We start from the raw sequence: 13008 nt of genomic DNA, 5'->3' as shown, positions 1-13008 counted from the left end.
TAATAAACACATATTTTCTAGTGTGGTCCAAGTAGAGTGATTTTTGCAGCTAAAAATGGCTATTTTTGGACATTCAAAATGGCGGACCATGGAGAAGATCCCCCTTTTCATGTAGGCCCTATGAAAAATGCCATTTTTCCAGTCATAATGAATACTTAGAATTTGATGGTGGTGGTGATAAGTATTCACGAAAAAGGTAACATTAGTGAATGGGCAGCATGAATTCTGGAAATAAACAACTAAAAATCTCACAGAGTGTCCCTTTAATGTATTTACCATATCTCTAATAAAACCAGATTTCTTATATGGTGTGCAATTGTGTCTTCATTGTGTGGTAGGCCCTACAATACAAGCATTTTAGACTGGTGTATCCAAAAACAGTGTAAATAATTATTTCAAATCTTTGTTTATTGAATAAAGCAGTAGATACAAGTGGGTTGCACATAAATGGCACAGTGCTTTTAAACAATGGACTGCTTTGGTTTTGTACAGTAACAGCATACCTGCCAAGCTAATAAGGCAATACAGGAGAGACTATGGGAGAAAGGGACAGTGCAACCTCAAGTTGAAGCTGTGTAGGCATACAAGACCCCTCCCTTGCAACCTTAGCATTTGATAACGACTTTCAGATAAGTAGAACCTGTACGGCAGCCTCCAGAGCTGGTGTATGTAGAAATAAGCATGTGTGTCGTATGTATTTTGAAAGCGCTTTGAGTCAACTTCATAGTTGTGATGCTGCGCTATATAAATACATGTTGTTTTTTACTGAGGGGGAAGCAGGGCCCTGGTCTGATCCACAAGCTGATTGACCAGGGTCTCTAGCTGAGCCTGAACAGACTCAACCAGGGGCATGATCTGGGCCTCGGCGGACTCTATCACAGGCTTCATTTGGGCCTCTGCGGACTCGACGAGGGACTGGATGTGGGCCTCAGCTGAATCCAGCACAGGCCTGACCTGGGCCTCCACGGATTCGGACAGAGGCTTAACGTGGGCCTCGATGAGGGGAGTGATCTGGGTCTCGACGGACTCGATCAGGACCTTGGCCTGGTCGGCGATCTTGTTCAGGAGGTCCTCCACGGACGCGATGACTGGCTGCATCTGCTCTTCAACGGCGGTGGCGATGGGAGTCAGCTGCTCTTGGATGTAACCTCTTGCCTCCTGAAGGAAAAGCCTACAGCGGTGTGAATAGAGGATGGGAGAGAGAACAGGTCGCACAATGCCGTGAGAATGGTCATCATCAAGACTGTGACTGCTAATGTCATTATGTCAGCAGGAGATTGACAAAGTCATTCCACTCAGCCAAATAAGATAACATGACTCCAAACATGGGCCATCTCGTTTTTTTTATCAGAAGTGTGTGTCATTTCAGTGTCAAATGATAACATTTTGTTTCAATCCATCACTCCACTGATTAGGGACTTACTCGGCATTGGCGGAGAGTTCCTGGGCCTTCAGTCTCTCCACAAGGTCATTGGTGGTGGTGGTAATGGTGGCACTGAGGTCCTCAAAAAATTTGGTGATCTTCTCAAGTTCCGCCTCACGTTTCACAAGTGTTCTGGACTCAGTGCCTGTGGAAGAGAAAAGAAAGCCACAGTGTCGTCACTACAGGAAAAAGTTCCATAGACAAGTTGAAATAAATCTACACATAAGGCAAGACTTGTTGAGGATTTGAACTCTTTGTTTATGTGATGTTCAGTTTCACATACTGTAAGTGCAAAAGTATGGTATACATAATGCCACATTTACTTACCCTGGGCAATTGCCAGCACAACCAATGCGAGAACCACAGAGAACTTCATTGTGGCTATATCCTATCTATAAATAGCAAAACAAAACAATATTTTTAACCTACCACAATAAATCTATTGCACCATTAAATTTGTCATCGAAACAAAATCACCATGAGGCAACAGTTACATGGGCCTACTGTAAGTGACATTGCATTTAATTGTTGTTTTTTATTTTTATTTTTATGAAGCATCACAAACAAACTGTGTCCTCATTTAACCCCCTCAGTTATGTAGTATACTACCATAAACCATAATGCTAATATGAACTATATGTAGCACTTATTGAATAGAGTAAAACATAGAGAAAGCCTTTATTTCCATTACGCATGTACACAGTACAATGAGATCTAAAGCCTTACAGTAAGCCTTTATCACCTAAAAGTAAATGTGTAAATAGTAAATGTATAAATAATATACTTAGAAAATGCAAAAAAGACACCTTCTATGCATACTTTTAAGTCAGTCAGAGTTTTAAAAAAGAAAGGGAATGACGGGTGAGACATACCTTAACTCAGAGGGTGCTGGGACCTGACGGTGCCTCTTCCCAGATGCTGGAGGCCTTTTATACTGCTTCTAAGAGCTTGGGTCAAAGCGTTAGATTAGATTAAGTATAGTAAACATGATGAAATTCCTGTAGCTAGCATGTAGGAAGGGATAGAAGTGAGACAGTGTTGAGTTGGCAAAACCTTTATTCTCCACACGGAACATGGGTGATGTCCTTACAAAGTCCAGAATGCTTATGGTATGTTGGTTGTGGTTGGTGGACATTGTGGTGCCGTGTGTGTGTGTGTGTGTGTGTGTGTGTGTGTGTGTGTGTGTGTGTGTGTGTGTGTGTGTGTGTGTGTGTGTGTGTGTGTGTGTGTGACACAGGTGTGTGTGTGTGTGAATCAGGCATGGGATTACATTCCCTCCCCAGACATATGCGCACACTGCCGCGTGCACACACACACACACACACACACACACACACACACACACACACACACACACACACACACACACACACACACACACACAGTGTGTGTGTGTGTGTGTGTGTGTGTGTGTGTGTGTGTGTGTGTGTGTGTGTGTGTGTGTGTGTGTGTGTGTGTGTGTGTGTGTGTGCACGCGGCAGCGTGCGCATATGTCTGGGGAGGGAATGTAATCCCATGCCTGATTTCCTCAACAGTAACATACAGTGGTTAATGTGATTCCAGAGCTGACAAGACCTTTCAGAATTTACTTTTCTGTGTTCATTTGTTTTGACTTAAATGATTATTCAATCAAACCATCACTCTGATTACCCCTTGTTTTAAAAGTCCAATTGCTCACTTTAAAAGAACTTAAAAAAAAAAACTTTTGCATGTCAAAAGTTCCAAATCATTTCAATCTCATTGTTTAAATTTGTTTAACTTTTAATCTGAAAATAAAGCAGTGAATAGACAGTTTAACTCATGCTTTTGTAAAAGAAAACGAACAAGCTTCTGCTGTAGTGACAGAGAGCTGACAGTCACTTGGCAGCCATGAATGCTGAATCACTGAAGTTCATACATCTTGAGTGAGGAGGCTGTGAGATGAAGGCAGTGCTGGAATGGTTATCTGGCATGAAGGGCATTTTCTCAGTAGGCTGGCAGACCCCATTCTGTAGTTGTTGTTTCTTTTCTTTTCTTTTCTTACTTTCTTTTTTTATTACTTTTTTTGTTTATTTTGTTTGTTGTCTTAGGGTAGAGGTGGAGAACCTACGTCTCAAGGGCCGTTTTATCCGGCCCCCAATGTAATTTTAATGTTATGCAGCTTCACATGAAATATGACATATTTTGTCATGTAATCTTAGAAAGTACATTTGCAAAACCATTAAGTTATTTTCAGGGTACATAGAGAAGGTGGGGTCTGTTTTAAAGGTGACTGCCTTAAGGCCTAAAGTGCAGGGGAAATCCTGATTTGTGTTCTTAGTACGGCCCTCGGAGGACTTGTATGGCCCTCGGATGAAATTGAAGGGGCCCCTCGAATGAAAAAGGTTCCCCACCCCTGTCTTTGGGACTGGCCCACAGTTTAGAGGGGGCAGCCCATTGGTCAATCTGCAGTAGACAGTGGAATGAGTCGCGAAAACAGCTTGTGTTTGTAAGCGGACAGTTTGTGATAAAAGTTGTTTTTTTTCTACGCCAGCCAAGGATGAAAGGCAAAATCAAGCCATACAAAATGCTTTCACTGACCCTTATCACTAATGAAATTGAGAAAAAAGATCCAGTTAAGAGATTTGATGTTCACCTTAAAACCACCATTTAGCATTCTACCAGATATCAATAATGAGGGGTGAGGTGGCATGCGCTTTTTACAAATTACATGTCCATGGCCATTCCATTTTAAGATTTGGAATGGATAAAATGACTGAATTCCAAACATGTCAGTTACAGCCAAGTTCAGAAAAAGTAAGTGATAATTGACTGGTAATTGACAATCATGTGTCTTTGTTCCTGGTAATAATTATTAGCCTACAGGTTACTACATTTGCTGAATTCTTTGGCTGAATGGAATGAATGGCTGTGTGTTTTGTGATTGTGTTTGGGTGAGATATTAGGGCACTGTGTGTAATTAATTTGGCAATGTGCAATCGATGGGTGTGAACCAGGCAAGTGATGTGCCATCAACACCTCAATTGAATGGGTGAGTGGTAAACTACTCAGTTATATAGCTGCATCCTAATCCTATCTCCTTGGATGATGAATCCTCTCTGGAGTATCCTGGCAGTTGGTATTGCTCAATATCAATGGGAACATTAATCATACTCTTCTCATACTGTTAAAGTAAAAAGAGCATTTTGGTTTGTGATTTTTGACCAACGGTTCAATACACCCCACAATTTTTATGCAAATTTATAAAATGATTTTTTTTTAATTAATGATTACTTTTTCCACATTTTCCAACTTACAAAATAAAATTATAAATAAAAACGATGACAGTTTATAGGTAGAATAGGTTACAAGAGGCTACTCATTTTTTATGATGATAATTTGAAGCTTGGAAGCCCTATCACATTGTATCATGTGGTTGTTTTCTGGACTGAAGGGTAACAACACTTTGAAACGGCATATCACGATACTCCCTCCTTGCATTGCGATGTACTACAATATCATGACTCGTATCATGGTGCATCACGATTTCTCCGTTAGATACAATGTCATTCCAGTCCTGCTTTTTTCAGAGCTTGTTTCATTTGGTTGGTTTATATTGGTTTTCTCATTTTCTTTTGTGTGTTGTGATGTTATTATACCTTGATAGGCTTTCCTACATTTACTGTGTCCTGCCATTTCCGTTAATAACTACTAGACTTCCAGAGTATTTGAAGGAACAGTATTTTTCAACCATGCTTTTCCAAACATCTTTTTGCAACACTGCTTGTGACAAGCAACTAATTTATGCCACACTGACTTCAGGATGGAAACATTTTAAAGCTGAAACAAAAAAACAAAACCTTGCACAAGTTGTCACACAAAAATTACGTTTTATTTTTTCACATAAATAGTCAGTAAAACTCATGTCAAGTTTGACAGAGAGCAGAATGGAGTTTTAGAACTGTCCAAAAGTCCAAACACATACACTGTCATTTGTAAACAGCAGTGACTTATATATTGAGCCAGTCATGTTTTACTGTGGGGGGAGCAGGGCCTTGGTCTGGGTGACCACCCTCTTGATGAGGTCCTCTATCTGGGTCTCCAGGGAGGCGGCCAGGGGCTTGATGTGGGCCTGCAGGGATGCTGACAGGGGCTTCAGCTGCTCCTCGATGCTGGCGGCCAGGGGCTTCATCTCCTCCTGCACCTTCTCCAGTTGCTGCAGAAGAGCCTTGCCCTCCTCCAGGTATGCCCTAATGTGGAGAAGACCATCAATAGAAGATGACATGACTAGTAGTGTTTCTCCACTGGGTGGTTATGAGGTCAAAGGGACGTTTGTTAAAAATGGTTGACATGAGTTGTTGAAACCATTCTCATTACATTAAATTATGTTTAATTACAATCTATTACATAACAGTACATAACATTACGCTTAGCTGACAATTTTGTCCAAAGTGGCATACAGTTATAAGGCATTGGTTACAAGTTGGAGCAGTTTAGTGTTAGGTGCTATACTCAAGGGCGCTTCAACCATGGTTGAATGTGTAGGGAAACAAATTCTATATGTCACAATGATTCTTATCCTATTATCAGAATGAAAAAAAAAAACCCGGCTAAACGGAACATTGTTACACATTAAGAATGTTTTGTTTCCCATTCCGCTTTGTGAAGAGCCTCTGTTATAACCTTATCGTCAGAAAAATAGAAATGATCTGTCACTATATAGCAGTGTTGATGTTGATTCTTTACAGAAAAGAGTGAACAGGCCTGCCGGCAGGCTCATCTGCAAAAAGACGCTACATAAAGCAAAACAGGCTACACTGCTCCATTGCCAGTACTCACTCTGCCTTGCTGGTCAGCTCGTAGGCCTTGACTTTCTCTACCAGTTCAGTGGAGGTGGTAGTGAACAGTTTGCTCATGTCCTGGAAGTACTGGGTGACCTTGGCAATCTCAGCAGATAGATCTGGCTTCACCAAAGGTGCAGACTCTGTGCCTGAGGGAATAGACAACAATATTATGAGACACAAGAACATAACAGAACTAGGACACAAAACAAAACATTTGCAACCATGGAATAATCTTTGCCAGGCTGGAATTTTGTTTTCACAACAGCTCAACTTTGAAAAGATTTAGATGTTTACCTTGCAAAATAACCAGGATGACAAGGGCAACTGTCAGAGAGAACTTCATTGTCGCACGATGAGTATAAAAATGACTTAAAAAAGAACAAAACCTGTTAATTTCAAAATGTCAGTTTCAAATGAGCAGCATTATGATTACTTTTTGTACAGTTTACAAAGCACAAAACACACAATACAGGAAACAAAAATACAGCATTAAAGGAAAGAAAAATAGTCATACCGTTATGCCAGTCGTTCTGTGACCCTCTGTGATGGTGTCCTCTTCCTTCTACTGCAAGGTTTTTATACTGATGGAAACAAACACAGATCAATCTAACCCTTTGTCTAAATTGATTGGATTTTTTTACTTGACTAAATCAAGATGCTGCAATGTTTGCTGGGTCAGAAAATTAGTTGACCTTTGATACACTCAGTTGGGCCTCAGTGTCTTGTCAAAGACCATGAGGTTAGGGTCAGGGTTATCTTCTTTGTATTATCATTATTCTGGACTGACATGACATGGCAAGGATTGCCAATATGTTGCAGTATTATGTTACTGTAGCTGCTTTTCATTTCTTTCACCAGTAAGGCTGTTGTCAATTTCATCAAATATTTGCTTTGTATACTTAAATAGATGTATGGCTACGCATTCAATACATTTATCAGTGGTGTTTTTGTGGTAAAACAAACTTTGATGTGTTGTATGGCCGGGTAGAAAAAGAATGTTAGATCTAATGTTACTGTATTCATAAGACAAGCCAAATGTATAAGGCCAAATGTATATGCCAAAATAAAACAAATAGGCTATAGAGAAGATTTTCTCAGATGGTAAAAGAAGGGCATGAGAGTCACTGTCCTCAATCGTGTTATCTCCCCACTCACAGATCAGATGTCATGTAAGTTTCTTCACATGACAAAGTCATCACCAGAAGCTCTGTTTTACTGATTGACAATAAGAAAGATAAATGAACAAATATTCAACCTACAGGCCTACTTTTTGAGAAAAGGTTGTAGAATGTCAAGGAATTCAGTTGACTATAGCAGTGCTTAATTTGAGGGGGAGCAAGGGGGAGCTAGCTCCGGAACCTCAGACGAGAGCTCTGGAACCTTGGATGGAACCTCATGGAAAGACATCACAGACCCCCCCCTCGGGGGGGAGCCACCCATCCTCTGTGCTCCGTGACCTCCCGCTTGACAAATTAAGCACTGACTATGGGAGATGTCACCTTACCTACCAACACAGATCTACTTGCTACAGTAAATGATATAAAATAAAATAAAGTAGTTTTGCTATTCCATCATTGTGAAATATTTCAGCATATTGTAAAATATATAGTAGCCCCGTAGGTACAGTATGATTGATGACCACAAACTATTACGACGCGGCATGAATGTGCATGTAGGATTTTTGCAATGTGTGGGCTATTAGGTGTATGCTTCTGGACACCATCATTTAATTGTTGTCATCTTCTGTAGGCCTACTCCACAAAAATGTTAACATGTGAAGAGTTCAGAAGCAAAACCCCCTAACTCCCTTTCTGAAGACCTGCACTTCTATATTTTTAGAGAAGCCAGTTGTTGGTTTGGTTTACATTCATGTACTTGATAATACATATACATAGTTATATTACATAAATACAATTTAAAAAATATGAAATTTTGATATATTTGTATTAAATAAAAATGAATTAAGATTATTTTCTGAAATGGCACTTAGGGGTTTTTGCATCTGAACCCTTCATGTCATCATCAAAGTATTTCCCAAAATGACAACCAATCCATTGAAATGCCATTCATCTGACTAAACCACTTTAATTGGGTTTGTCAAGGGTTTCCATCAGTCTATTGTACACAACCACACTGAGTAGCAGAGTTGTATATTAACGAAGTAGAACCAAAGATTCTCTATTCTAATAGAACTACTTAAGTAGTAGGCCTACTCTACTTAAAATCCACTATCTGTACCATATTGGAATATTTTTCTCCCTCTTACTTCCACCTTTTACTTAATTACGATGAATGTAACTTTTACTCCAAAACATTTACTTTCATTACAAGAGAAGTATTTTTAAAAACAAGTCTACTTAAGTAGCCTACAAGATATTTTAGCTGCTTATGTAGCCTACTTCCACTTGAGTATGGTAGGCCTAACTCAGGTCAGTTTCTTGATTTAGTAGCCTACTCGTAGACTCGTAGACTTCTATTCCACTCCCCCAGTCCAGTAGCCTACTTTATCACTGCTGAGTAGACCAGCCGGGCTTGCCAGTCGTATACTATCTATTTATTAGGCCAACCTTCCACTAACAATGTGAAACTTAGTAGTGCTGAGATCAGGACCGAGTTTGCCAAAAGTGTATAAGTAGTACAATAATAATATACATTAATATAGGCCTATTATAGTAATATTTAAGAATGACTAAATTTATACACACTACTTTTCCCTATGCACATACAAAAGTTTGTAGACCAGGCCTATGGGTAGTGCATAGAGAAGGAAAAGTGGAAAGCTTTAATGATGAAGATGCTACCTAAACCTAAGCACATGTTTACCCTAGTGATGGCAGTCTGGCACAAGCGCGCCGGAACGTGTTTCAAACCATCAACTGTGAAAACCACTAAACCACTGTTCCGAAGTTTGCTTCAGTACGGAAAAACCACGTGATATATGACGTATGAAACAGTAAACTGGTTCAGTTTTCCGAAAGAAGCTGCAGTGTTTCGCGCTGCCACACGAACCAGCAGGCGCGCGCAAATGTGTTTGGACTGCAGAGCCGTCTGCCAGGTTGCAGTGGAGAGAATAGATATTTTATTGACTGCCATTAGGCCTATAAGTCCCACTTGGATAGACAAGTAGACATCATCATCATACGTTATGAACACAACAAGTTGAAGACATTCATGTTCAGCAACATTTTTTCTGATCGCCCAAAAAATAGCCTAATAATAATTTAATAAATAAATAAATGTGGCATCGTAGCCGTTGTAATGTCGTCTACCTCAACTGCCTCATCAGTAGGATTAATCTAAAATGTCAAATGTCTGGAAGTAGTGTGCAATGAGCTCAGTCCAATATTGGGGGTAATGTACGTCGCAGATGATGAGGGCACAACATCTCATCTTATCGAATTGAGCCCGTTTAATTGCAAACATGACTTTTCACCAGGAGAGGGCCCTGTTACTGAAGCTTCAAGTACTAACCCATTTTTTGAAGCAATGTGCCTAATGGTTCAGAGCTTCAACAAAGCTTCATTGGCCCATCACTAGTTTACCCCACTCCAGTATTTTATTTTCTTCACAGAGCTGTGTAAATCTCTGGAAACTAGATAGGCCTACTGTAAATGCACCAAAAGGGGACCAGTTGCCGTACAGCGCCCCCTATGTTTTCGAGAAAGTCATCCTTGTACTTTCAGGCTATGTATCCCATCAGGCATTGCGGTAACAGCCACAACCAGGCTAACAAATATCATGGCGGACGTTTTAGATCTTCACGAAGCTGGGGGCGAGGATTTTCCTATGGACGAAGATGGTGATGGTGATTATTTTCTGTTTTAAACCGAGCTAATATAAGCAGTGCTTTGCTTTTACCGAATGAGGTAGTTCGCCTGGTTCGGTAGCTTGTCAAGATGCTGGCCTGTTCACGCGGGCAAGGGGATCATTCAAACTAGCCGGCTAGCTGGCTTTGTCATCAGCGGCCACATGTTTGCTGAAACATAACTCTACTTGTACAGTTGGTCTTATTGTGAACCATACCTATTGGTTCAACTAAAACTCACCCAAACTCCTTGCAATTGCTACAAATACGCTGGCTGCTACTATGCTGCGTTGTTGGATAAGTAGTTAGCCGCTAGGCTAACAGCAACAGCTAGTATTTGGAAAAGCCTGAAGGTTTAGCCAAACAGCTAATGTGTGTGATGTTGCTAGTTCTCTTTTGGACGGCCTGTAAAGTTTACTTATTGCGTCGTGTTTGTTATTTTTTGCCTACATGTGTTGTTCAAGGAAGTCTACAGGCGAACAGCTAAGTGGGAGCATGCGACGACACGTCCCAACCTAACTTTTATTCTTGATTGTCTCACTTTAACAGAAAGCATCCACAAGTTGAAAGAGAAGGCCAAGAAAAGGAAAGGACGTGGTTTTGGATCAGGTAAGTAAACCACATTTAAAAGATGTATGCGACATTCAACTGTTAAACAGTGCAAAACTTACTTGCCATTTTCCTCCCCTGATACAAAGTATTATTGTGTTCATTTATTGCAGAGGAAGGTGCAAGATCCAGAGTGAGGGAGGACTACGACACAGTGGAACAGGATGGAGATGAGCCTGGTCCCCAAAGATGTAAGTTGATCACAGGACCAGTCATCAGCCACATTTATTTATTGCTTAGGACATGAGCAAAAGACATGAGCATAAAGACATGTCAGTGCCATGCACTGACTACACACACACTATGAAGATACAGAGGAGGAGCATCTCCAGACTTGAACTTACTGTATTACAATGTACACCAAACTATGAATGCTATCTAAACCGTGCCACCTCCTCATCCTACATTATTATTGTATACTCCTCAACTAATCCTATCAAGATACTAGTTGAAGCTGGTACAGGTGGTGTGTGTCATCCAGTTTCACATAAGGGAAAGAGGAAGTTTTCTTTGCCTTAAATAAGACTGAAATGTAAGTAAAATGGGACTAATCTGTGTTGCTGGATGCTTTTGTTTTTCAGCTGTAGAGGGTTGGATCTTGTTTGTGACTGGTGTACACGAAGAAGCGACAGAAGAGGACATTCACGACAAATTCGCAGAATACGGTGAAATCAAGAACTTGCATCTGAACTTGGACCGAAGGACAGGTTACCTTAAGGTAGGATTTTGCTTTTCCTTTATAACACATTACTTATGCCAATCCCTTTTTAACCACCGCCAAGGAGGTTATGTTTTCGGTTGGTTGATTTGACTGTCTGTCAGTAGGATAAATTTATGAATGTATTTGATGAAAAATTTGTGGACTTGTTGGAAATGACAAAAGGAAGTTGTGATAAAATGTTGGTGGTGATCCAGCTTAAAAAAAAGATTATTCACCATTGTGGGATAGGGCAAATTCGGACATTACTGTTTCTAACTCCATAAAAAAAACAATGCAGAAAGACTTGAAAGTAACAGTCTAATGTTCTGTCAAACAGCTTCCAAGGCAGAGCTCTGCTCTCTCAATGCATTTCTAGTTTAGACTTTGAACTACAGTACAGTACAGGAACTTTTTGAAATTTATGGTTTATTTAGCCCTTAATTATTTTTTGTGTGGTAGAATTTCTAAATGAGTTGTCCACTGGTGTTGTAATTGGCTCATGTAATTGGGTGTTGTAGACTTGTCTGTGTGCTTTGCATACACGACTTTGCACAGGATGGGCGCTAGGTGGCAGCAGTAGATTAAATGTAGTTGCTGCGGCTCATACCAGCGTTTCTCTGCTTGTGTAACTGTCTGAAGGAAATGGATCTTTTCAGTTGGCTTGTATTTGAATCCACCATGGTCATTATATCTATGTACTGTCATTGACTTGCAGGGCTATGCATTGGTGGAATATGAAACATACAAAGAAGCCCAGGCGTCCATGGAAGGGCTGAACGGCCAAGACCTTATGGGACAACCAATCAGTGTGGACTGGTGCTTCGTAAGGGGACCTCCAAAGGGCAAGAGAAGGTATGTTTGGGTGTATTTTTCTCTGTGTGTGTTGTATAAAATGGTGACGTGGTAATATTAAGTAATCTATTCTGAAGCATCTCAATCGTGTACTTGCATTCACCCCTCTGTGGAAATGTTCAGTAATCACCAACTGAACATGTTCTAGGGTAGCTTTATTGTGTGTGTTAAATACCCACTATTATGCACTGAAGGTCTTGAAGAGGATGTAGTGAGTTGGAAATCTTGTGGCCATTTATACATGTTGCATGTTATGTACCATAGATCCTTGGTACTAACCTTTTTTTGTGTGCAGGGGAGGCCGACGACGCAGCAGAAGCCCAGACAGAAGACGACGCTGAAGCACCTTGGCAACAGGGGTCACAAGGTCATGAAAAGGACACCCTATTGATTGTTTAAACCTTTTGATTTTACTGCTTACTACTGGGTGCCCCACCCTTCAGATATTATAAATACGTGTAGAGTCAAATTTTGTTCTTTTAACAGCCGAAGTTTGGCTCATGTGGATTGCATACTGTTTGTACATGTGAAATCTTAATGGACATGATCAGTGGATATGTCCATATTCTTCCTATTTTTGTTTTAAAAAAAATATTAAATCATTTCCAGTTCAATTTCCAGTGTCCTCTGTGTATCTTTGCTTGGGTGGGATTTTGAATGTGTTCTTTCGAAAGGCGCAGCCTCAAATGTTGTCTTTTAACAATATTAATGTATTAATATGTATATTTTTAATCTCATGGCCTGCTCTTGCTCATACAAAATTTATCTGGATCCATGTCTACCAATTGGTAGCCTACTGAAAGTTTTGTAGTCAAAC

General features: G+C 40.3%; 3 protein-coding genes across 5 annotated transcripts; 1 reads left to right on the top strand and 2 right to left on the bottom strand.

The window, feature by feature from the left end:
* Positions 1 to 390: 390 nt before the first annotated feature.
* Positions 391 to 2329, bottom strand: LOC134448549 (type-4 ice-structuring protein-like). The gene is made up of 4 exons (XM_063198228.1): positions 2296 to 2329; positions 1751 to 1815; positions 1424 to 1568; positions 391 to 1171 (listed from the first exon to the last, which is right to left on the bottom strand). Exons 2-4 carry the CDS (start codon positions 1797 to 1799, stop codon positions 763 to 765), a joined length of 603 nt encoding a protein of 200 aa, XP_063054298.1. The 5' UTR covers positions 1800 to 1815; positions 2296 to 2329; the 3' UTR covers positions 391 to 762.
* Positions 2330 to 5278: 2949 nt separating this feature from the next.
* Positions 5279 to 10753, bottom strand: afp4 (antifreeze protein type IV). Of its 2 annotated transcripts, none has more exons than XM_063199363.1 (5): positions 10702 to 10753; positions 6740 to 6806; positions 6520 to 6611; positions 6221 to 6371; positions 5279 to 5631 (listed from the first exon to the last, which is right to left on the bottom strand). In XM_063199363.1, exons 3-5 carry the CDS (start codon positions 6566 to 6568, stop codon positions 5415 to 5417), a joined length of 417 nt encoding a protein of 138 aa, XP_063055433.1. In that variant the 5' UTR covers positions 6569 to 6611; positions 6740 to 6806; positions 10702 to 10753; the 3' UTR covers positions 5279 to 5414. The 2 variants fall into 2 exon arrangements, with proteins under 2 accessions (XP_063055433.1, XP_063055432.1); XM_063199362.1 differs by having other exon boundaries at positions 6520 to 6593.
* rbm8a (RNA binding motif protein 8A) lies at positions 9912 to 12805 on the top strand. 2 transcript variants are annotated; one of them, XM_063199360.1, is made up of 6 exons: positions 9912 to 10030; positions 10580 to 10639; positions 10753 to 10830; positions 11221 to 11357; positions 12055 to 12191; positions 12487 to 12805. In XM_063199360.1, the coding sequence occupies exons 1-6, from the start codon at positions 9964 to 9966 to the stop codon at positions 12530 to 12532; spliced, it is 525 nt and encodes a 174-aa protein (XP_063055430.1). In that variant the 5' UTR covers positions 9912 to 9963; the 3' UTR covers positions 12533 to 12805. The 2 variants fall into 2 exon arrangements, with proteins under 2 accessions (XP_063055430.1, XP_063055431.1); XM_063199361.1 differs by having other exon boundaries at positions 9921 to 10024.
* The last annotated feature ends 203 nt before the right edge of the window (positions 12806 to 13008 follow it).

Source organism: Engraulis encrasicolus, chromosome 5, assembly GCF_034702125.1.
Source record: "Engraulis encrasicolus isolate BLACKSEA-1 chromosome 5, IST_EnEncr_1.0, whole genome shotgun sequence".
NCBI classification, from domain to species: domain Eukaryota; kingdom Metazoa; phylum Chordata; class Actinopteri; order Clupeiformes; family Engraulidae; genus Engraulis; species Engraulis encrasicolus.
Note: the sequence above shows the minus strand (reverse complement) of the source record. Positions and strands in the feature narration are given on the sequence as shown.

Bases quoted from the DNA above. Each gene is read 5' to 3' on its own strand.
- LOC134448549 (XM_063198228.1), bottom strand. From the start codon at position 1,799: ATGAAGTTCTCTGTGGTTCTCGCATTGGTTGTGCTGGCAATTGCCCAG. The intron at 1,569-1,750 runs GTAAGTAAATGT...TCTCTTCCACAG, and splicing joins TGTGCTGGCAATTGCCCAGG to GCACTGAGTCCAGAACACTT. The intron at 1,172-1,423 runs GTAAGTCCCTAA...ACACCGCTGTAG, and splicing joins GAACTCTCCGCCAATGCCGA to GCTTTTCCTTCAGGAGGCAA.
- afp4 (XM_063199363.1), bottom strand. From the start codon at position 6,568: ATGAAGTTCTCTCTGACAGTTGCCCTTGTCATCCTGGTTATTTTGCAA. The intron at 6,372-6,519 runs GTAAACATCTAA...CTATTCCCTCAG, and splicing joins CATCCTGGTTATTTTGCAAG to GCACAGAGTCTGCACCTTTG. The intron at 5,632-6,220 runs GTGAGTACTGGC...TCTCCACATTAG, and splicing joins GAGCTGACCAGCAAGGCAGA to GGCATACCTGGAGGAGGGCA.
- rbm8a (XM_063199360.1), top strand. From the start codon at position 9,964: ATGGCGGACGTTTTAGATCTTCACGAAGCTGGGGGCGAGGATTTTCCT. The intron at 10,640-10,752 runs GTAAGTAAACCA...CATTTATTGCAG, and splicing joins AGGACGTGGTTTTGGATCAG to AGGAAGGTGCAAGATCCAGA. The intron at 10,831-11,220 runs GTAAGTTGATCA...TTTGTTTTTCAG, and splicing joins TGAGCCTGGTCCCCAAAGAT to CTGTAGAGGGTTGGATCTTG.